Source organism: Somniosus microcephalus, chromosome 17, assembly GCF_052327205.1.
Source record: "Somniosus microcephalus isolate GS21.2 chromosome 17, FLI_Smic_1.0, whole genome shotgun sequence".
Lineage (NCBI taxonomy): Eukaryota > Metazoa > Chordata > Chondrichthyes > Squaliformes > Somniosidae > Somniosus > Somniosus microcephalus.
In genome coordinates this window covers 9,506,860-9,531,693 of record NC_141003.1, presented here as the reverse complement: position 1 = coordinate 9,531,693, position 24,834 = coordinate 9,506,860, and the positions used below count along the sequence as shown (strand labels likewise).

The 24,834-nt window shown below is 44.6% G+C and overlaps 1 protein-coding gene across 4 annotated transcripts in view; it reads right to left on the bottom strand.

Moving 5' to 3' along the window:
- The window catches only part of cfap54 (cilia and flagella associated 54), an 859,633-nt gene that overhangs the window by 224,516 nt on the left and 610,283 nt on the right, over nucleotides 1-24,834 (bottom strand). For all 4 annotated transcript variants that reach the window (XM_086009903.1, XM_086009902.1, XM_086009901.1 and 1 more), the window contains 2 exons: nucleotides 19,649-19,797; nucleotides 2,961-3,130 (listed from right to left, as the gene is read on the bottom strand). In XM_086009903.1, the coding sequence (XP_085866029.1) occupies nucleotides 2,961-3,130; nucleotides 19,649-19,797 (319 nt within the window). The remainder of the gene's footprint in view (nucleotides 1-2,960; nucleotides 3,131-19,648; nucleotides 19,798-24,834) is intronic.

The following is a 24,834-nucleotide window of genomic DNA, read 5'->3' as shown; positions in this document are numbered from 1 at the left end:
TAGGTTTTAAGGAGCGTCTTAAAGGAGGAAAGAGAGGTAGCGAGGCAGAGAGGTTTAGGCAGGGAATTCCAGAGCTTAGGGCCTAGGCAACAGAAGACACGGCCACCAATGGTTGAGCGATTATAATCAGGGATGCTCAAGAGGCCAGAATTAGAGGAGCGCAGATATCTCGGGGGGTTGTGGGGCTGAAGGAGATTACAGAGTTAGGGAGAGGCGAGTCCATGGAGGGATTTGAAAACAAGGATGAGAATTTTGAAATCGAGGCGCTGCTTAACTAGGAGCCAATGTAGGTCAGCAAGCACAAGGGAACGGGACTTGGTGCAAATTAGGACATGAGCAACCAAGTTTTGGATGACCTCAAGGTTACGTAGGGTAGAATGTGGGAGGCCAGCCAGGAGCCAAGAATAGTCAAGCTTAGAGGGAACAAAGGCATGGATGAGGGTTTCAGCAGCAGAAGCTCATTTCAGGGTCAAATATGACATCAAGGTTGCGAACAGTGTGATTCAGCCTCAGACAGATGTTAGGGAGAGGGATGGAGTCAGAGGCTAGGGAGGGGAGTTTGTGGTGGGGACCGAAAACAATGGCTTCGGACTTCCCAATATTTAGTTGGAGGAAATTTCTGCTTATTCAGAACTGGATGTCGGACAAGTAGTCTGACAATTTAGAGACCGTGGAGGGGTCGAGAGAAGAGGTAGTGAAGTAGAGCCGAGTGTCGTCAGCGTACATGTGGAAACTGACGCTGTGATTTCAGATGATGTCGCCAAGGGGCAACATGTAGATGAGAAATAGGAGGGGGCCAAGGATAGATCCTTGGGGGACACCAGAGGTAACGATGCGAGAGTGGGAAGAGAAGCCGTTGCAGGCGATTCTCTGGCTATGATTAGATAGATAAGAATGGAACCAGGCGAGTGCAGTCCCACCCAGGTGGACGACGGTGGAGGCGCGTTGGGAGAAGGATGGAGTGGTCAACCGTGTCAAAGGCTGCAGACAAGTCAAGAATGATGATGAGGGATAGTTTACCTTTGTCACAGTCACAAAGGATGTCATTTGTGACTTTGATGAGAGCCGTTTCGGTACTGTGGGAAGGGCGGAAACCTGATTGGAGGGATTCAAACATGGAATTGCGGGAAAGATGGACACGGATTTGGGAGGCGACAACACATCCAAGGACTTTAGAGAGGAAAGGGAGGTTGGAGATGGGGCAGTAGCTTACAAGGTTGTTTTTTTGAGAGGGGTGATGACGGCAGATTTGAGGGAGAGGGGGACAGTACCTGAGGAAAGAGAACTGTTAACAATGTCAGCTAACATGGGAGCCAGAAAAGGAAGCTGGGTGGTCAGCAGTTTGGTGGGAATAGGGTCGAGGGAGCAGGAGGTGGGTCTCATGGATAAGGTGAGCGTGGGGAGGTCACGAGGGGAGATCGGAGTTCAGGGCTAGAGCAGGGGGGAACCTTAGAGGAAGTTTGGCCTGGTTGGCTAGGGGAAGGAAGGGAAGTGGCAGAGGCAGCTGAATGGATGGTCTGAATCTTAGAGACAAAGAAGTCCATGAGCTCCTCACACTTGTTATTGGAGGTGAGGGTGGAGAAGACAGGGGAGAGGGGTTTAAGAAAACGGTTAACAGTAGAGAATAGGAGCCGGGGTTTAATCTTTGCATTCCAGAATGATTCTGGAATAGTGAGCAATTTTGGTAGACGAGAGCAGGACCCAATAATGTTTTATGTGGTCCAGCCAGATCTGGCGGTGAAGGGCTAAACCAGTTGTCACCTTGGCATGTTTGGCCAATCAGGCAATGCTGAATCTCGGCATGACTTCCTCCACCCAAAGCACGACATGCTGTGATTGGATTCTTCTGAGGCACCATTTAGCATAACAATTAGTCAGGTATTCTGTTACTGTATGATACCACTGGGGGTCTACTGCCACAGCTTCCTTTGAGAGGAGTACCACCAGCACTGCCTCTGTCAAACTGAGCTAATTTCACCTCTCATTGTAGACGTGAGTACGCAGGAGGAAAGATACAAGCACTCAGGCAGCCCTGCCTGGACCCCAAGAGGAACTGGACTTTTAAAAACATATATTTAAATGAAACCCTGTTAAAAATACATGCCCCAAAGCCTCCTGCTGATCTTCACCCCCAGATTCTTCAGTTCTTTTTGGATTCTGAAGGTTGTTCAGTCTAAAGAACTCAATGAGCATGTGCCATATATATTCTACAGGATAAAACCAACCTGAGGAATTTGGTGTGAGAAAACATCCTGGTACTAAGGGACATGAAAAGACTCCACTGTACTCATTGTGCCTGTGGTCTGGGATTTGTTTTAACCCCAGGTCCACAAGTCAAAATGAAAAGACCAGGGTGTCAGATTGTAAGGATGCAGTCTGTTTATGGGAATTGTTGTCAGGCCATTAACAAGAAAACAGTACTGGGAATTAAAAACTCTAAAACACCTCCTATAGCATCTGTACCCTCACCGAGCCCCTGCTGCACCATGAGACAACCAGTAATTGGGGTACCCATGCTACGGCAATGAAATGTTGCACTATTCACTGCTGTCACTACTGTGGTGAAACTTCAAAAACTTGCTGCTTGCTTCGAGGACTCACCTAGAATTAAGGATTTCATTTTCATTTTTATCTCGCCCCACACCATTCGACAGGAGTTTCTGCTTTTTAGCTTTAAAAAAAGCCTTAACAGTGCTTAACAAAGAATCTATTGATCCACCAATATTTTTGCACACATTTGGGTAACAGCAAGACTCACCTGTTGAATCAGAGGAAATTCTGCCTCGCCAAGTTAAAACGCAAGGACATCAGACTACTCTGCCCATGTGGCTGGGTTCTAGGGTGCTTCAGAATTGAGTGGAAAGCCAGAGTTTGGTAGCAATGGGAGAAAGTGTCATGTAAACTGAAATTTTTTTTCATTATCGCTACTGCAACAGTACAACAGTAATGCTGATATATACCTAAATGCTAGCCTCAACCTTTGGAAAGCAATTGCTGCAGACTGAAGTTTGGCATCAATGGTCGTCTCTAGTTCAGCAGGTGGAAGGTTGGCTAATTCAGGGCCATGTTCCGTTCTCAGAGTGTCCATGAAAACGTTCAACTTATTTTGTGCTTCTGACAAGATAATATCCTGCAGCATAAAATGATCAATCAGTAAAGTCATAAACTATGCCATTTGAGTTGCAAAATACAAACACAGAAAAGTATAAAATAAGGAAAACAGCCCACTGATGCACCAGTCCTATCTGCACTGATACATATCTTCCTCAACTAATTTCAGCTGTGAAACTTCTCCTTAATTCCCAAACCGTAACAAGCAAAAACGGCAGGAAATCACTCAAACATTAGAGACCACCACTGGGGATTTCCTTGGGGGAGTCTCTCTAATTCTTGATCGGCCGCTGTAACTTGGGTGTGGCTCGAAAAAGTGTATAAAGGTAAACCGTTATCTGCTGACGCGCAGGGCGGTTGCAGAGATGTCATAAACGAGTGTATCGTAAACAGAGTGCAAAGTTGAGAATTTGGTGAGAGTGGGAGTTTGGTGCAGAGGGGGAAGAAGGTGCTGCTTTTTGCCTCCAATACTTGTAGTGGTTCGTGTAAGCTTGAGGCAGTAAGTATTTAAAATTTTGTCCAGTGTTTTAGTGCAAGTTAATGTGTAAAAAACAAACTTAAAACAGACTAAAAAGTAGATGTAAATAATATAGACTAACATATGTCAGATCAGTTTGTGTGTCTGGACTGCAGTATGTAGGAGTTTGTGGACAGCAAGACGGTCCCGAGCAAACATGTCTGCAGTAGATGTCTCCGTCTTGAATCTCTCCGGCTCTGTCATTGAGCTGGAGTACAAGTTGGAGACACTCCAACACATAAGAGAGGGAGAGGAGTATCTGAACAGTTTATTGCAGACCTCGGTCACACCTCGTAGAGAAGTGCAGGATCAGAATGGGATTGGTGTGACCGATAGTGTACAGAGTAAGGGGAACCTAAGTGAGATAAAGAACGAGAATCTGCAGAAACTGATCCTACTCAAAAGGCACAATGTACTTGCTACCTGTGAGGATAAGGAAAAGACTGTCGGAAGGACAGACAGAATGCTGACCATGGCACCTTGGATCAGGAGGCTGTCAGAAGGGGGAGGAGGAAGAGGAGAGGAAGCGTAATGTGGTAGTTGTAGGGGATTCAATAATTAGGGGGACAGATAGCATCCTTTGTAAGCTGAGGGACATCTCGAACTGCTTGAAAGGATACTGGAGAGGGAGGGGGAGGACCCAGTTGTTGCGGTGCATGCTGGGACCAACAACATAGGAAAGAGCAGGCAAGAGGTCCTGTTTGGAGAGTACCAGGAGCTAGGAGCTAAATTAAAGAACAGGACCTCAAGGGTTATAATTTCTAGATTATTACCCGAGCCACGTGCATATTGGCGTGGGGATAAGCAGATTAATGAGGTGAACATGAGGCTGAAGGAGTGGTGAGGGAAAGAGGGGTTCCATTTCATGGGACACTGGCACCAGTACTGGGATAGGAAGGAACTGTACCATTGGGACGGGCTCCACCTGAACCAGACTGGGACTAAGGGTCCTTGCAGAAAGGATACATAGGGTGGTCCTGAGGACTAAACTAGTAAATGGGGGAGGGGGGGAGAATAATATAAATAATAGTTCTAAAACAAACGAAAGGGAAGAGACTAGAGTAATAGTCAGAAGTTGTGCTTTAGGCACTACAGGTAAAGGGAAAACTAAAAGATGTAAAGTAATTAAACCAGGAGAAAGAAATGAGAAATGTGTGAGTAAAACACTGGAGTAGAAGGATAGGTTCAGGTGTGTGGCCCAAACAAACGCATGAAGTATAAGGAACAAATTGAATGAATTACAGGCGTAAATTTAACTTGGAGGGTATGATATGGTAGCCATGACTGAGACATGTCTGCAAGATGGTCAGGACTAGGAACTAAATATACAAGGTTATAAGGTCTGCAGAAAGATTAGGAAAATGGTAGAAGGGGAGGAGTAGCCTTAGTGATTAAGAATGAAATAATTTCAATGATAAGAGAGGATATAATGAGAGGTAAGCAGGCAGTGGAGACTTAAGAAATAGAAAGGGATTTAAGACTGTAGTGGGAGTTGTGTATGGCCCCCTGTAGCAGCTGTGAAGTGTGAGAATGTAAAAATGCAGAGATTAAACAAGCATGTAGTAAAGGCCGAGTGGTTTTAATGGGAGATTTTAACATTCATATAGATTGGGATAAGCAGACAAGCTCATAAGGTATTGAATTTATTGAGTGTGTTCAGGATAGTTTTCTGCAACAATATGGCCTAGAACCAAAAAGGGGAAAGCCATATTAGATTTAGTAATGAGCCAGATTCAGTTAACAGCCTAACGCTGCGTGAACATGCGATGAGACAGAGACTGTCCACAGTAAACTGGGTAAAATGTCAGAAGATCAGTAGGAGGTGTTCAGCAAAGAATTGAATGTGATACAGAACCAGTTTATACCCCTAAATAGGCAAGAGTTCTACTTGCCAAAAGAAAACAGCTGTGGATGACTACAGAGGTAAGGCACAACATAAAACAGAAATAGACAGTTTCCTAAAAGTAAAGGGAATTAAGGGTTACGGGGAGCGGGCAGGAATTTGGACATGAGTCTAGGTTCGGATCGGTCATGGCCCTGTGGATAGTGGAGCGGGCCCAGGGGCCGTGTAGCCTGATCCTGATCCTGATCCTGCTCCTATTTCATGTGTCTAATTCTGTTAGATTCAGGAGATGGTTCTGTGATAGTAATTGACGGTTAGGATCAGATCAGCCATGATCTTATTGAATGGCGGAGCAGGCTCGAGGGGCCGATTGGCCTACTCCTGCTCCTATTTCTTATGTTCTTATGTTCTTAAAAAGCATAGAAAAATGCAAAAAATAGCACAGATTCTAGGAGAGATACAAAGAGCAAAACAGATAATAAGAGCTATAAAAAGGGAGTATGAAAAGAAACTTGCAAGTGATATCAAAATCAACACTTTTTTTTACAATTATATTAGGAAAAGCGGGTGGTCAGGAGCAATGTGGGCACCTTGAAAACTGATAATGGTGAGACTGTAAACGAAAATAAGGAATTGTCAGACATGTTGAATAATTACTTTGCGCCAGCATTTACAGTAGAAGAGGATAGCATGCCGGACATCCCAAGGAAACTAATATTGAATCAGGGACAGGGACTCACCAAAATTAACGTAAGCAAAATAACAGTAATGAAGGAAATACTGGCACTAAAGAGTGACAAATCCCTAGGACTAGATGGTTTCCATCCCAGAGTTTTCAAAGGAAGTAGGTGAGCACATTGCAGATGCCCTAACTATAATCTTCCAAAGTTCTCTCGATTCGGGAACCGTTCCTTTAGATTGGAAAATTGCGCTCAGTTATTTAAGAAAGGTGAGAGAGGGAAACCAGGGAATGATCGACCAGTTAGCCTAACATCTGTTGTCAGAAAATTACTAGAGTCTATAATTAAAAATAGACAATTTTCAGCTGATCAGAGAGACCCATTTGTAAAGGGTAGGTCATGCCTGACAAACTTGAATGAATTGTTTGAAGAGGTGACCAGAGTAGTGGACAGGGGAATGTCTATGGATGTTATTTATACAGACGTCCAGAAGGCATTTGATAAAGTCCCACACAAGAGACTGTTAGCTAAACTTGAAGCTCATGGAATTGAAGGCAAATTGCTGCTGGGGGAGATGGTTTCTCAGGGGAATGCAGCAAGAGCCAAGTCCGTGGCACTACAAGTGGCTCAGCTGCACAGGAGGGGAGGAAAAAGAGTGGGAGAGGGGTATTCTATCGTAAGGGGAACAGATAGACATTTCTGTGGCCGCAGACATGACTCCAGGATGGTATGTTGCCTCCCTGGTGCCAGGGTCAAGGATGTCACTGAACAGCTGCAGGGCATTCTGAAGGGGGAGGGCGAAAAGTCAGAGGTCGTGGTTCACATTGGTACCAACGACATGGGTTGAAAGAGGGAGGAGGTCCTGCAACGAGAATTTAGGGAGCTAGGTAGCAGATTAAAAAGCAGGACCTCAAAGGTTGTAATCTCTGGATTACTCCCGGTGCCACGTGCTAGTGAGTATAGGAATAGGAGGATAGAGCAGATGAATGCGTGGCTAAAGAGTTGGTGCAGGAGGGAGGGCTTTATTTTCCTGGATCACTGGGTCTGCTTCTGGGGAAGATGGGACCTGTACAAGTCGGAAGGGATGCACCTGAACCAGAACGGGACCAACATCCTTGCTAGTACTGTTGGTGGGGGGGGTTCAAACTAACTTGGCAGGGGGATGGGTAGGGGGTGATGCACAGCCAAATATAGAGGAAAAAACAAGTCAGCCTGGAAGGCAGAGCAAATATGTAACGGCACAAGGGAGTATGGCAAGGCTGGATGGCATTTATTTTAATGCAAGGAGTCTTGCGAGTAAGGCAGATGAATTGAAGGTGTTGATGAACACATGGGAGTATGATATTGTTGCTATCACAGAGACATGGTTGAGGGAGGGGCAGGACTGGCAGCTCAATATTCCGGGGTATAGAATCTTCAGGCGAGACAGAGGGGGGTGTAAAAGAGGAGGGGGTGTCGCAATATTAATCAAGGAGTCAATTACTGCTGTAAAGAGGGATGATATCTTAGCAGGTTCCTCTAATGAGGCCATATGGGTAGAAATTAAAAACAAAAAGGGGGCAAGCACTTTGCTGGGAGTGTACTATAGGGCACCAAACAGTCAGGGGGAGATAGAGGAACAGATATGTAGGCAAATCTCAGAGAAGTGTAGAAATAATAGGGTAATAACTTCCCCAATATTAACTGGGATAGTCAGAGTGTGAAAGGCTTAGAGGGTGCGCAATTCTTAAAGTGCATCCAGGAGAGCTTTTTGAGCCAGCATGTAGAAAGTCCGACGAGAGAGGGGGCGGTGCTGGACCTAATTCTAGGGAATGTGGCTGGGCAAGTGGTAGAAGTGTTAGTAGGTGAGCATTTTGGTGACAGTGACCATAATTCGGTGAGATTTAAGGTAGTCATGGAAAAGGACAAAGATGGACTGGAAATAAAGGTTCTAAATTGGGGGAAGGCCGATTTTAATATAAGGCAGGATCTAGCCAAAGTGGACTGGGATCAGATACTTGTAGGAAAATCCACATCAGAACAGTGGGAGTCTTTCAGAAAGGAAATAGAGAGAGTACAGCGCCAACATGTTCCCGTAAAGGTCAAGGGTGGGACCAACAAGCCCAGGGAACCCTGGATGTCAAGAGATATACAAGAATGGATTAAGAAAAAAAGGGAGGCTTTTGGCAGATACAAAGGACTTAAAACAGTGGGAGCCCTAGAGGAGTATAGAAAGTGCAGGAGGGTACTTAAAAAAGAAATTAGGAGAGCAAAGAAGGGGCATAAAAAAACACTGGTGGGCAAAATAAAGGAAAATCCCAAGGTGTTTTATAAGTATACTAGCAGGGGGTGCCCGGCGTTGCCCGGGCAATTTTGGGCCGCGCGGTGTTCGTGCCGGTGTCTGTCCCCTGTCGTTGAGCTCCCTAGAGGATCGCGCGGTTGACGGCCGGCAGCTGGAGTTGGCGCGCCCGTTGAGTGTCTGGGGCCTAGTGCTTGAGGCGCAGCCGGGCTGTAGGGGCGAGACGGACCCGAGCTGAGCTCCCCCGCGGGTGGCGCGGTTGACGGTCGGCCGCTGCCGATGACCCGCCCGCTGTGTGGAAACTCACCTGCAGCTCCCGGAGTGGCAATGTGGGGGTCTGTTTGGCTGGTGGTGTCCCTGTGGGGATGAAAAAAATGGCGGCGAAGTTTAGGGAGACTGGAGGATTAGGTCCCGCCCATGACGCACCGATTGGTCAATGATGAGGTGAGTGAACTGTAGGATTGGTCAAGCAGCATGTCAGTCAACGCTAATGAGAGGTAGGATTGGTCAACCACTAATGAGTGGATTTTTGAGGATCTTTGAACGATTTTTGTATAGTGTCAGAAGAATTTTTGTGTGAGCAAAAAGTAAATACGCCTACGAGAGTCCCCTAATGATAAGCTTTCTTTTGATATAACATATGTGTAGGTACGCTCTGTAACTTTTGATTGTAGAGCCGGACAGACAGAGACAGACAGAGAGAGACAGAGAGACATACCGTTTTATATATATAGATTAAGGGCAAGAGGATAACCAGGGAAAGAGTAGGGCCCATTAGGGACCAAAGTGGCAATCTTTGTGTAGAGCCGGAAGATGTAGGTGAGGTTTTAAATGAATATTTTGCATCTGTGTTCACTATGGAGAAGGACGATGTAGGCATAGAAATCAGGCAGGGGGATTGTGATATACTTGAACAAATTAGTATTGAGAGGGAGGAGGTACTAGCAGTTTTAGCAGGCTTAAAAGTGGATAAATCCCCAGGCCCAGACGAGATGTATCCCAGGCTGCTGTGTGAGGCAAGGGAGGAGATTGCAGGGGCTCGGACACAAATTTTCAGAACCTCTCTGGCCACAGGGGAGGTGCCAGAGGACTGGAGAACAGCTAACGTAGTACCATTATTCAAGAAGGGTAACAGGGGTAAACCAGGGAATTACAAGCCAGTAAGCCTAACATCAGTGGTAGGGAAATTACTGGAAAAAATTCTGAGGGACAAATTAGTCTCCACTTGGAGAGGCAAGGATTAATCAAGGATAGACAACATGGTTTTGTCAGGGGGAGATCATGTCTAACCAATTTGATTGAATTTTGAGAGGGGGTGACTCGGTGTGTGGATGAGGGTAGTGCAGTTGATGTAGTCTACATGGACTTCAGTAAGGCTTTTGACAAAGTCCTGCATGGGAGACTGGTCAAGAAGGTAAGAGCCCATGGGATCCAGGGCAATTTGACACATTGGATCCAAAATTGGCTTAGTGGCAGTGGCAGGAGGCAGAGGGTGATGTTCGAAGGTTGTTTTTGTGACTGGAAGCCTGTGTCCAGTGGTGTACCACAGGGATCGGTGCTGGGTCCTTTGCTGTTTGTAGTGTACATTAATGAATTAGATATGAATGTAGGAAGTATGATCAGTAAGTTCGCAGATGACACGAAAATTGGTGGAGTGGTAAACAGCGAGGAGGGAAGACTCAGGCTACAGGACGATATAGATGGGTTGGTTAGATGGGCAGAACAGTGGCAAATGGAATTTAACCCTGAAAAATGTGAGGTGATGCATTTTAGGAGGACTAACAAGGCAAGGGAATACACAATGAATGGTAGGACCCTAGGAAGGACAGAGTAGCAGAGGGAGCTTGGTGTGCATGTACATAGATCCCTGAAGGCAGCAGGATAGGTAGATAAGGTAGTTAAAAAGGCATATGGGATACTTGCCTTCATTAGCCAAGGCATAGAATATAAGAGCAGGGAGGTTATGATGGAACTGTACAAAATGCTAGTTAGGCCACAGCTGGAATACTGTGTGCAGTTCTGGTTGTCACACTATAGGAAGGATATAATTGCATTGGAGAGGGTGCAGAGGAGATTCACCAGGATGTTACCTGGGCTGGAGTGCTTCAGCTATGAAGAGAGACTGGACAGGCCGGGGTTGTTTTCCTTAGAGCAGAGAAGGCTGATTGAGGTGTACAAAATTATGAGGGACATAGATAGGGTAGATAGAAAGGAACTTTTCCCCTTGTAGAGGGATCAATAATCAGGGGGCATAGTTTCAAGATAAGGGGCAGGAGGTTTAGAGGGGATTTGAGGAAAAACTTTTTCACCCAGAGGGTGGTTGGAATCTGGAACTCACTGCCTGAAAGGGTGGTAGAGGCAGGAACCCTCACAACATTCAAGAAGCATTTAGATGAGCACTTGAAACGCCATAGCATACAAGGCTACGGACCAAGTGCTGGAAAATGGGATTAGAATAGACAGGGCTTGATGGCCGGCACGGACACGATGGGCCGAAGGGCCTCTTTCTGTGCTGTATAACTCTAATTATTGATCTGGTTAGGAAATTGGCTGAGCGGCAGGAGACAGAGAGTAGGGATAATGCGCAGGTAATCTAATTGGCAGGATATGACTGGTAGTCTCCCACAAGGATCTGTGTTGGGGCCTCAACTATTCACCGTATTTATTAACGACTTAGATGATGGGGTAGAAAGCCACATATCCAAGTTTCCGATGACACAAAGATAGGCAGCATTGTAAGCAGTGTAGATGGAAGCATAAAATTACAAAGAGATATTAAATAGATTAAGCAAACTATGCCAAATGGATTTCAAAGTAGGCAAGGTAAGGTCATCCACTTTGGACCTAAAAAAGATAGAACAGAGTAGTTTCTAAATGGTGAAAAGCTAGAAACAGTGGAGGTCCAAAGAGACTTAGGGGTCCATATACATAGATCATTAAAATGTCATGGACAGGTACAGAAAATAATCAAAAGGGCTAATGGAATGCTATCCTTTATTTTTAGAGGACGAGAATACAAGGGGGTAGAAGTTATGCTACAGCTGGGCAAAGCCCTGGTTAGACCAAATCTGGAGTAGTCTGAGCAGTTCTGGGCACCACACCTTAGGAAGGATATATTGGTCTTGAAGGGAGTACAGCGTAGATCTACCAGAATGATATCTGGACTCCAAGGGTTAAATCATGAGGAGAGATGACACAATCTAGGGTTGTATTCCCTGGAATTTAGAAGGTTAAGGGGTAATTTTATCGAAGTTCATAGAATCACAGAAGGCGGCAATTCAGCCCGTTGAGCCCGTGCCGGCTCTCAGCAAGAGCACCTTAGCTAGTCCCACACCCCCATTCTTTCCCCGTAGCCCTGCAAAAAATTTTCCTTTAGGTACTTAACCAATTCCCTTTTGAAAGCCACGATTGAATCTGCCTCCACCACCCTTTCAAGCTGTGCATTCCAGATCATAACCACCAGCTGCGTAAACAAGTTTTTCGTCATGTCGCCTTTGGTTCTTCTGCCAATCACCTTAAATCTGTGTCCTCTGGTTACTGACCCTTCTGCCAATGGAAACAGTTTCTCTCTATTTACTCTGTCTAGACCCTCATCAAATCTCCTCTCAACCTTCTCTGCTCTAAGGAGAACAACCCCAGCTTCTCCAGTCTATCCACGTGACTGAAGTCCCTCATCCCTGGAACCATTCTTGCAAATCTTTTCTGCACCCTCTCTAAGGCCTTCAAATATTTCCTAAAGTGCGGTGCCCAGAATTGGACACAATGGGCTGGATTTTGCCAATGGGGAGCTTTTGGAGGTGAGACTCCCACTTGTCAGGTTTCAGTCCCACCCCCATCAACTTCTGGCCAACCCACGCTATTTTCCCTTGATTGACCTTGTTAAGCCCGCTCAGTGGGCTTAGCAGGCCAATTAAGAGAAAGCTGGTTACAGAGAACGTCAACGTATGACATTTCATCTGTCAAAAATTTTTGCAGAAATTAGATGGTTGTTGCATTGGAGAATGCAATGGCCATCTGTCATCTGTACCGCGGAGGTGCGAGACTCTCCGCATACCCATCGATTGAAGCCTGCAGGGAGAAATAAAGGTAAGTAATCTTTTTCGAACACTTTCCACTTACCTCACATACTCACCTCTCCACACTTGCACCCATCACTTACCTTCACAGTGCACTTTTTCACCCTGCAAACCCACTACTCGCCTCGGTGACCCTGGCGGGTTTCGGAGCCTTCGGGAAGCCCGCACTTATGTGGGCAAAATGGGGATAATCTTCTTATCTGCCTTTTAATTACCTGTTAACAGGTAGTTAAGTGGCTGTAATCCCTTCCCGCCTCCAAGGAGACGGGACTCCTGGCAAGATGGCACGGAGGTGGGTTGGGGGCGGGTTGGGCACCCGCCCTCAGATTCTGCCATTTTGCCAACTGTCCCGCCTCCAAACCCGCCTCCCCAGGGCTGGCAAAATCCAGCCCAATGCTCCAGTTGAGGCTGAACCAGTGTTTTATAAACGTTCATCATAACTTCTTTGCTTTTGTACTCTATTCTTCTATTAGCCAATTTCATATCCATGCTGCCACTGTCCCTTTTATTCCATGGGTTTCAACTCTGCTGGCAAGCCTGTTATGTGGTACTTTATCAAACGCCTTTTGGAAGTCCGTGTACACCGTATTAACTGCACTGCCCTCATTAACCCTCCCTGTTATCTCATCAAAAGACTCAATCAAGGTAGTTAAACACAAAATAAAAACAGAAAACGCTGGAAATACTCAGCAGGTCAGGCAGCATCTGTAGAGAGAGAAACAGAGTTAATGTTTCAGGTCGATGACCCTTCATCAGAACTGGGAAAAGTTGGAGATGTAACAGGTTTTTAAGCAAGGGTAGGAGTGGGTGGGCGGGGGATGGGCGGAGGGGAGGAAAGAACAAAAGGAAAAAAGGGAAGATCTGTGATAGGATGGAAGGCAGGAGAGATTAAGAGACAAAAGGGATGATGGTGCAAGGCAAAAGGAGATGGTAATAGGACAAGTTAAGAAACTAAAGATGGCTGGATGAAGTGTAAATGGCAATGGCAGAATGATCAACAGCTGCCATGTGAGAGAGAGAAAAAAAACGATAGGGGCCGAGGTTATGGTTTGAAATTGTTGAACTCAAATGTTGAGTCCAGAAGGCTGTAAAGTGTCTTATCGAAAGATGAAGTGCTGTTCCTCGAGCTTATGTTGAGCTTCACTGGAACCGTGTAAGAGGCCAAGGACGGAGAGGTCAGAGTGGGAGTGGAGTGGAGAATTAAAGTGACAGGCAACCGGAAGCTCGGGGTCACCCTTATGGACTGAATGGAGGTGTTCTGCAAAGCGACCACCCAATCTGCATTTAGTCTCCGCAATGTAGAGGAGACCGCATCGTGAGCAGCAAATACAGTATACTAAATTGCAAGAAGTACAAGTAAATCGCTGTTTCACCTGGAAGGAGTGTTTGCGGCCCTGGACAGTGGAAAGGGTGGCGGTAAAAAGGCAGGTGTTGCATCTCCTGCGCTTGTATGGGAAGGTGCCGTAGGGAGGGGAGGGGCTGTTGGGGGTGATTGAGGAGTGGAATGCTGAAAGGGGAGGTGAGGGGAAGATGCGTTTGGTGGTGGGATCACGCTGGAGGTGGCGGAAATGGCAGAGGATGATCCGTTGAATGTGGAGGCTGGTGGGGTTAAACACGATTTGCCTTTAACAAATCCATGCTGGCTTTCCTTAATTAATCCACACTTGTCCAAGTTAATTTTGTCCAAGGTTATCATTTCTAAAAGCTTCCCCACCACCGAGGTTCAACTGACTGGCCTGAAGTTGCTGGGTTTATCCTTACACCCTTTTTTGAACAAGGGTGTAACATTTGCAATTCTCCAGTCCTCTGGCACCAACCACACAAATAAGTAGATTTAGAAGATTATGGCCAGTACCTCCGCACTTTTCACCTTTACTTCCCTCAGCATCCTAGGATACATCACATCCGGCCCTGGTGACTTATCTACTTGAAGTACAGCCAGCCTTTCTAGTACCTCCTCTATCAATTTTTAGCCCATCCAGTACCTCAACTACCTCCTCTTTCACTATGACTTTGGTAGCATCTTCTTCCTTGGTAAAGACAGATGCAAAATACTCATTTAGTACCTCAGCCATGCCCTCTGCCTCCATGCGTAGGTCTCTATTTTGGTCCCTAATCGGCCCCACCCCTCCTCTTACTACTCATTTACTATTTATATGCCTATAGAAGATTTTTGGATTCCCTTTTATGTTAGCTGCCAATCTATTCTCCTACTCTCTCTTTGCCCCTCTTATTTCCTTTTTCACTTCCACTCTAAACTTTCTATATTCAGCCTGGTTCTCACTTGTATTCTCAACCTGACATCTGTCATACACCCCATTTTTCTGCTTCATCTCACTCATTGAGCTGGATTTTCATTGAGGAGGCGGAACTACAACTTTCGGGGTTGTAGTCCCGCCTCCGTCGAGTTGTAGCCAACCCACGCGATTTTGAGTTGATTGACCTTGTTGAGCCCGCCCAGCGGGCTCAGCAGGCCAATTAGGGCCACCCGGCACCAGGTGACGTCACAGATTGACATTTCATCTGTCAAGAGCTTTTGACAGATGAAATATCAGCGTTTCACAGCTGTTTGAAGCTGTCAAACACTGACAATCTGTACTCCAAGTTAATTCCTTCCTCTCAGGATGATTCAGAGATCTCTCCGGAACAGAAAGCTGAATGCTGCAATTTTTGCCAGATCACAGCCATTCTGCTTTCTGTGCCAGTGAGATGAGGGGCTCCTGAGACCTGAAGGAAGGAAGGCTGTAAAGGTAAGTAAAACTTCTTTAAACACTTTAAACACACCAAACACACTTACCTCTGCACTCATGCACCCATCACTCACCTGAACACTGGACATCTCGACCCCTCCAAGCCTTTCAGCCCGACGGCCCGCCTCGCTAACTTGGCATGGTTTGGAGCTGTCGGGAATCCCACACTTCAAGAATGAAAATAGGGATTAGGCTAAAAACTGCCTGTTAACTAACTGTTGACAGACAGTTAATTGGCACTAATCCCCTTCCCGCCTTGGGGAGGCGGGTCCCAGTGCGGGGCGGGTACCCGCCTCCTTTGAAACTGGCATGGAGGTGGGTTGGGGGCGGGATGGGTTCGTGCCCCCCCCGATTTCAGGATTTTAATCCCCCACACACCTCCAATCCCACCTCCACGGCCCAATGAAAATCCTGCCCTCTATCTCTTTCGTCGTCCAGGGAGCTCTGGCTTTGGTTGCCCAACCTTTCTCCCTCGTGGAAATGTACCTCGACTGTACTCGAATCATCTCCTCTTTAAAGGCAGCCTATTGTTCGATTACCATTTTTGCCTGCCAATCTTTGATTCCAATTTACCTGGGTCAGATCCGTTCTCAACCCACTGAAATTGGCCCTCCTCCAGTGAAGTATTTTTACTCTAGATTGCTCCTTGTCCTTTTCCATAGTTAATCTAAACCCTATGACCACTGTTCCATAAATGTTCCCCTACTGACACTTGCTCCACCTGACCCACCTCATTCCCCAGAACCAGATCCAGCAATGCCTCCTTCCTCCTTGGGCCGAAAACGTATTGATCAAGAAAGTTCTCCTGAACACACTTCAGAAATTCTTTCCACTCTCTGCCCTTTACACTATTACTATCCCAGTCTATATTAGGATATTAAAGTCCCCCATTATCACTACTCTATAGTTCTTGCACCTCTGTAATTTCCCTGCAAATTTGCTCCTCTATATCCTTCCCACTAGTTGGTGGTCTATAGAATACACCTAGTAGTGTAATGGCACCTCTATTGTTTCTTAATTCTAACCAAATAGAATCTGTCCTTGACCCCTCCAGGACATCCTCTCTTTCTGGAACTGTAATATTCTCCTCAATCAATACTGCCACCCCATCTCCTTTCTTTCCTTCCCTATCTTTCCTGAACACCTTATATCCAGGAATATTTAGTACCCAATCCTGCCCTTTTTTGAGCCAGGTCTCCATTATCATTAGGAAGGCAAATGGTATGCTGGCCTTCATTAGAAGAGGATTTGAGTACAGGAGTAAAGAAGTCTTACTCCAATTGTACAGGGCCTTGGTGAGACCACACCTGGAGTACTGTGTACAATTTTGGTCTCCTTACCTAAGGAAGGATATACTTGCCATAGAGGGAGTGCAACAAAGGTTCATGAGATTGATTCCTGGGATGGCAGGACTGTCGTATGAGAAGAGATTGAGTAAACTAGGCCTGTATTCTCTTGAATTCAGAAGAATGAGAGGGGATTTCATTGAAGCATACAAAATTATTACAGGGCTTGATAGGGTGGATGCTGGGAGAATGTTTCCCTTGGCTGGGGAGTCTAGAACCAGGGGCCACAGCCTCAGGATAAAGGGTAGGCCATTCAGGACTGGGATGAGAAGAAATTTCTTCACACAGAGGGTGGTGAATCTTTGGAATTCTCTACCCCAGAGGGCTGTGGAGGCTCAGTCATTGGGTATATTCAAAACAGAAGTCAATAGATTTCTGACTAGTAAGGGCATCAAGGGATATGGCGATAGGGCCGGTGAATGGAATTGAGGCAGAAGATCAGCCATGATCTCAGTGAATGGCAGAGCAGGCTCGAAGGGCCGAATGGCCTACTCCTGCTCCTAGTTCTTATGTTCTTATCACCACAACATCATATTCCCATGAGGCTATTTGCGCCTGCAGCTCACCAACCTTATTTACCACACTTTGTGCGTTTACACACATGCACAGTAAACCTATCTTAGAACTTCTTGTATTCTCTTAGTCTCACCCCACCTAATACATAAGAACATAAGAGCCTGCTCCACCATTTAATGAGATCACGGCTGATCTGATCTTGGGCTCAGCTCCATTTCCCTGCCCGCTCCCCATAACCCTTCACTCCCTTATTGTTCAAAAATCTGTCTATCTCCACCGTAAATATATTCAATAACCCAGCTTCCACAGCTCTCTGGGGCAGAGAATTCCACAGATTTACAACCCTCTGAGAGAAGAAATTCCTCCTCATCTCAGTTTTAAATGGGCAACCCCTTATTCTGAAACTATGCCCCCTAGTTCTAGATTCACCCATGAGGGGAAACATCTTCTCTGCATCTACCTTGTCGAACCCCCTCAGTATCTTATATGTTTCAATAAGATCACCTCTCATTCTTCTAAACTCCAATGAGTATAGGCCCAACCTGCTCAACCTTTCTTCATAAGTCAACCCCTTCATCTCAGGAATCAACCTCGTGAACCTTCTCTGAACTGCCTGCAATGCAAGTATATCCCTCCTTAAATAAGGAGACCAAAACTGTACGCAGTACTCCAGGTGTGTACAGTTGTAGCAGGACTTCCCTTGCAATAAAGGCCAACATTCCATTTGTCTTCCTAATTACTTGTTGTACCTGCATGCTAACATTTTGTGTTTCATGCACAAGGACCCCCGGGTCCTTCTGTACTGCAGCATTTTGTAATCTCTATCCATTTTAATAGTAATTTGCTTTTTTATTTTTCTTACCAAAGTGGATAACCTCACACTTTTCCACATTATACTCCATCTGCCAAATGTTTGCCCACTCACTCAACCTGTCTATATCCCTTTGCAGATTCTTTGTGTCCTCTTCACAACTTGCTTTTCCACCTATCTTTGTATCATCAGCAAATTTGGCTACAGTACACTCGGTCCCTTCATCCAAGTCATTAATATAGATTGTAAATAGTTGAGGCCCCAGCACTGATCCCTGTGGCACCCCACTAGTTACCGTTTGCCATCCGGAAAATGACCCATTGATCCCAACTCTCTGTTCTCTGTTAGTTAGCCAATCCTCTATCCATCCATGCTAATATATTACCTCCAACCCCGTGAGCTCTTATCTTGCGCAGTAACCTTTTACGTGGCACCTTATCGAATGCCTACTGGAAATCCAAATATACCACATCCACCGATTCCCCTTTATCCACCCTGCTCATTACATCATAATGCCATACTATTTCTTACTCTAGTGCGATCTGTCTCTCACAATCCATTGTGCACTTTGTTTCTCCTTTCTAATGCTACATTCTGGTGCCCAATCCTCCTGCCAAATTAATTTAAACCCTCCACAACGGCACTAGCAAACCCCTCCACGAGGATTAAAGTTTTCAAGATATTAAGGAGAACTGATAGGGTAGATAGAGAGAAACAATTTCCACTGGCTGGGAGTCTTGGACAAGGGGGCATAATCTAAAAATTAGAGCCAGGTCTTTCAGGAGTGAAGTTAGGAAACACTTCTAGGCACAAAGAGTGGTAGAAGTTTGGAACTCTCTTCCGCAAATGGCAATTGATGCTAGGTCAATTGTTAATTTTAAATCTGAGATTAATAGATTTTAGTTAACCAAAGGTATTAAGGGACATGGGGCAAAGGCGGGTATATAGAGTTAGGTTACAGATCAGCCATGATCTCACTGATCGAGGAGCCTAATCCTGTTCCTATGTAACTTTGGCAGAAATCCCGGATAACCCGCGTAAATGGGGTTTCTGCCAAAGTAACAGCGGCTGATCGAGAGAACACCAAAAGAAATTCCCAGCGCACGTTGTTCAATTCTAATCGGTTGATTTCATAAATGACGTATCCAAGCAGGATTAGAACTATTGAGGCTGATTTGCGTGGGCACATACTGGGGAGTGCAACACACAGGGTGCGCAATGGACATGCACTGCACCCATGTCCTGTCAGGGTTTATTCAAATACTGGGGATGTTATGTGGGTGGGCAATGAGATTTGGTGGAGTCACGAAGGCACAAGAAAAGGGAGCTCTGCTGCAGGCCTTTATATGACTGAGCTAAAGGATAGGATCAACAGATTTCCACCCCTACTTGGACTGACTCTTAATACCCTCTGAAGTGGCCTAGCAAGCCAATCAGCTGTACAATAATAGTTCCAAATTCTCACTACCTCCTTCTCTTTGTAACTAGAGACAGGCAATAAATGTGGCTTTATCAGTGCCACCTACACCCTGAAAACAGATCATTTAAAAAAAAATCACTGCATGAGCTAAAAATTAAAGAAACTGGCCATCCCACAAAGATTGTAATTTCCATGGATCTGTTGGCAGTTTGTCCATGCCTTTTTGAGTTTATTACCTAGAGATACAAAACTGTCTTAATGTGATCAACTAACTTTTTCTACCCTGGTTTGCATAATTACCTTCAACTGGGGCATGGTTAGGCTGTGCTGTAAGGATTGAAGGTCCAGATGCTCTTTAGGTGCTTGACATTTTTTTACCGTACTTTGTGCATGAGTTAATCCAGTAATAATTGTCGCAGCTTCAATATCCAGATCTATAATCCTTTCACCTGCAATAATGGAACAGAAGCAATTTACCACAGACATGGTGCAAGAAATAAATCTTATAGCCATTATAAACAGCAAACAAAACATTATCCAACCTGACTCACAACAGGTCTAATGCTGAATAACAAATGAGCTTTTACCAGGACAAATAGCATGGTGCTGAGGAATAATAATAATTCATAATGGCCCATATTTTCCGATCACTACGGGTGTGTACGAGCTGTGTACACACCCATAGGGACCTCACAAGTGCCGCTTTCAGGCATGCGAAGTGCATGCACTGATAACCGGCATTTCCGATCTGTCAAGAATCCTCTTGACAGATCGCACGCCTGTCCTGGAGAAGGGCCTCTGCGGGCAGAGAGTTCCGCTTTCTGCACAACCTCCGCCCGCTGAAAACCCTTAAAAATCTTACACCTGGTTTTTACCAGCATAAGAGTTAAAAAAAAGTTTTTTTTAAATTTGTTTACACTCATTTATAATTTAAAAACACTTTTAAAAAAAGGTAAGTTTATTTTTAGCCCAGTGAAAAACTTGAATTATTTTATTCAAAAAATTAAATTTTTGTTTAAAATATTTAATTTAATGTAATTTGAACTCATTTTAAAAACGTGATTTAAATTTTCTTTTTATTTAATGCTGTATTGTCTTTTTTCAGTGATGCCCATTCATACTTTTGACAGGTCTACCTGTTAAAATTATGAAGGGGGATTCCCTTCTCCCATTGGCTCGCCTGGCCCACGTGATCTCAGGGCCTCTGCCCAGGGGCGGAAGACTCCGGACCTCGGGAGCCCTCAGGTAATGGCGTAGACTTTTTCCAGAGAGGAGGCATCCGCACGCAGGACGCCTCCTATCGGAAATTACGGGCCATTATATTTTTGTCAACACAAGCCACTTTAAGCGGCACAAAATGCTTCAACTAAACATGAACTTGGCACTGACAGTTGAGAGTGGATCACCCACAGATCCCACCAGTACTGTGAGTGGGAGTAGGGAGAGTGGTCGAGCAGGCACGAAGCTTGTTTCTTGACAGGTTCCTTCTTCCCAGCAATTTTGCGCGAAAGGATACTTTCAGATGAAATGGGAAGTTCCATGTGTGATGGATCTCATAAAGAGGCAGAGGTTATTCATGGATTTTTCCCATTTTCCTAATAAATTTTTAGCATGATGTTATTGTTATAATGGATTTTCCCTCATTTTTAAAATTTTTATTTCTAAATATATGATTTTGTCTGAGGCAATTGTTATTTTGTCACACTGTTAGGTAGTTGTATGTTGGACGCTTTCCCCAAAGCCGAACATAAGAAATAGGAGCAGGAGTAGGCCATATGGCCCCTCGAGCCTACTCTGCCATTCAATAAGATCATGGCTGATCTTCAACCGCATCTCCACTTTCCTGCACTATCCCCATATCCATTGATTCTTCTAAAGTCCAAAAATCCATCTATCTTAGCTTTGAATATACTCAACGATTCAGTATCCACAGCCCTTTGGGGTAGAGAATTCCAAAGATTCACAACCCACTGAGTGAAGAAATTCCTCCTCATCTCAGTCTAAAATGGCCGACCCCTTATCCTGAGACTATGCACCCTAGTTCTAGACTCTCCAGCCAGGGGAAACAACCTCTGAGCATCTACCCTGTCAATCCCCCTCAGAATCTTATATGTTTGAACGAGATCACCTCTCATTCTTCTAAACTCCAGAGAATATAGGCCATTCTACTCAATCTCTCCTCATCCCAGGAATCAATCTAGTGAACCTGCGTTACACTCCCTCTAAGGCAAGTATATCCTTCCCTAGGTACTGAGACCAAAACTGTACACAGTACTCCAAGGGTGGTCTCACCAAAGCCCTGTACAATTGTAGCAAGACTTCCTTACTCTTGTACTCCTACCCCCTTGCAATAAAGGCCAATTTACCATTTGCCTTCCTAATTGCTTAATGTACCTGCATGTTAACTTTCTGTGTTTCCTGTACGAGGACACCCAAATCCCTCTGAACACTAACATTTAATAGTTTCTCACCATTTAAAAAATATTCTGTTTTTCTATTCTTCCTACCAAAGTGAATAACCTCACATTTCCCCACATTATACTCCATCTGCCACCTTATTGCTCACTCACTTAACCTGTCTATATCCCTTTTCAGGCTCTTTGTGTCCTCCTCACAGCTTACATTTCCACCTGGCTTTGTATCGTCAGCAAACTTGGATACATTACACTCAGTCCCTTCGTCTAAGTCATTAATATAGATTGTAAGTAGCTGACGCCCCAGCACTGATCCTTGCGGCACCCCACTAGTTACAGCCTGCGAACCTGAAAATGACCCGTTTATTCCTACTCTCTGTTTTTTCCTTTAACCAATCCTCCATCCATGCTAATATATTACCCCCAGCCCCAGGAGCCCTTATCTCACGCAACAAACTTTTATGTGGCACTTTATCGGATGCTTTTTGAAAATCCAAATATACTACATCCACTGATTCCCCTTTATCTACCCTGCTAGCTACATCCTTCAAAAACTCTAATAGATTTGTCAAACACGATTTCCCTTTCATAAAACCATGTTGACTCTGCCTAATCATATTTTAATTTTCTAAGTGTCCTGTTTCCACTTCCTTAATAATGGATTTCAGCATTTTACCGATGACTGATGTCAGGCTAACTGGCCTATAGTTCTCTGTTTTCACTCTCCCTCCTTTCTTGAATAGCGGTGTTACATTTGCTACCTTCCAATCACTGGGACCGTTCCAGAATCTAGGGAATTTTACAAAATCGCAACCAATGTATTCGCTATCTCTGCAGCCACCTCTTTTAGAACCCTAGGATGTAGGCTATTAGGTCCAGTGGATTTGTCAGCTTTTAGTCCCAATAATTTCTCTTGTACTTTTTCTTTACTAATATTAATTTCTTTAAGTTCTTTACTCTCATTAGACCCATGGCTCGCCACCATTTCTGGTATGTTTTTGTGTCTTCTACTGTGAAGACAGATACAAAATATTTGTTTGATATCTCTGCCATTTCCTAATTTCTCCTGTCTCAGCCTCTAAGGGACCTACGTTTACTTTTGCTACTCTTTTCCTTTTTACATACTTGTAGAAGCACTTACAATCTGTTTGTTTATTTTTTACTTGTTTATTCTCATATTCTATTTTCTCCCTCTTTATCAATTTCTTGGTCATCCTTTGCCGGTTTCTAAAACGCTCCCAATCCTCAGGTTTACTACTCTTCCTGGCAACATTATAAGCCTCTTCTTTTAATCTAATACTATCCTTAACCTCTTTAGTTAAACACGGATGGATCACTTTTCCCATGGAGTTTTTATTTCTCAATGGAACGTACAGTAATCTCATAATAAGGAATCCTCTGGGAAAGAGTGATCATAATATGGTAGAATTTCACATTGAGTTTGAGAGTGATGTACTTATTTCTTTTTAATATTTCTTTAAATGTTCGCCATTGCTTATCTACCATCATACCTTTTAATCTGATTGCCCAATCACCTCTCAGCTATATCATTCTCTTCATTTAAGTTTAATACTCTAGTTATGTACTTAAGTCTGTCACTCTTGAACTCAACCTGAAATTCTATCATATTATGATAATTCTTCTCCACAGGATTCCTTACTACAAGATTACTAATTAACCCTGTCTCATTACACAAGACAAGATCTAAAATAGCCTCTTCCCTGGTTGGTTCCACCATGTATTGTTCTAGGAAACTGTCTCGACTGCATTCCATGAACTCGTCCTCCAAACTTCTTTTGCTAATTTGATTTGTCTAGTCTATATGAAGATTAAAGTCCCGCACAATTATTGCATTACAAGGCAAGGAAGTACCTCATAGTATCTAACCTAGTTCTATGTTTAGGTAACTTATACATAGTCTTCTGGCCCTACCTAACCTACCTAGCTCAAATAACCTTGGACCAAGTCTAATCCTTTCATTATTTTAACAATTTCAATCAAATCTCCTCAAAGTCTATACTTTTATAGAGCTCTCTAAGCCTATCATCTTTAAACTAGGGCCACTGTCCTCCTGTGAACCTTTCTAGAGCCTGGAAATCACCCACCATGTGAGGGGCCGAAAACTGGACACAGGATTCTTGATAAAGGCTGACCAAGGCCTTATAGAGAGACTGAATGGTATTTCTTATCTTGCATTTAATTGTCCTGGTATTAGGAGACATGGATAGAAAAGGGTTAATATGTAGTTTAAAGAACAGCAGAGAATCCCATGCATTTGCCTTCTCTATTGAAATACTTGAATGGGCTTCAGCTTCTCACGCTTCAGACTCTCAGAGAAACCACAATGGTACCATTAGAGACTAGCCTATTGAGTCAGGCAACCTTGGGAAAATAAGAGGGCTGAAAAAATGCAGACAAACAGCATGGTGGAATGTGAGATTATCCTCGCCCATGTCAATCAACTGAAGTATTGTAGATCACCCACTGGTCACTACTGTGTAGTTAGACATCTGTGTAGTTGACTATGTATAGATATTTTGATAAGATACGTAGCTCAGAAAGGTATAAAAAGGTTACAAATTATCACAAGAATTTGGATTTGAAACGGGAAGTTTGAGTTCAAGGACTGTATACTTGTGTAAGAATATGGGCTTATGAGGGTATTTAGAGGGATTAGCCAATGTAAGAATTAAATGACCCTAAACTTTTCTCTAAAGTTACTGTTCTGCAAAAACACACTGTGATGGATTGTCTGCTGACTCCAAGCAGGTGCAGGATCACAAGCGTCCTTGTTATTGCAAAAACTAATTATTATTGCTAGAAGAGAGAGAGGAAAAGATGGGTCAAGATGGCGCCCGAGACGGTCCGGCGCTAGCGCGCTCTCCCTGTTTCGGGCGACCCGCTCTCGCCGCTCGCTCCCGCAACCAGAGCGAGGCGTTCGGTGAGTCGGGCGGAGGCAGCGCAGCGCAGCGGGACGCAGCAGCAGCCATGTCAACCCGCTAGGGCACGTCGGTCGGCTGCTCTTCAGCAGGAAGGCATTCCTGGGAGGAGGGGAGCTGAGCATGGTGGCCA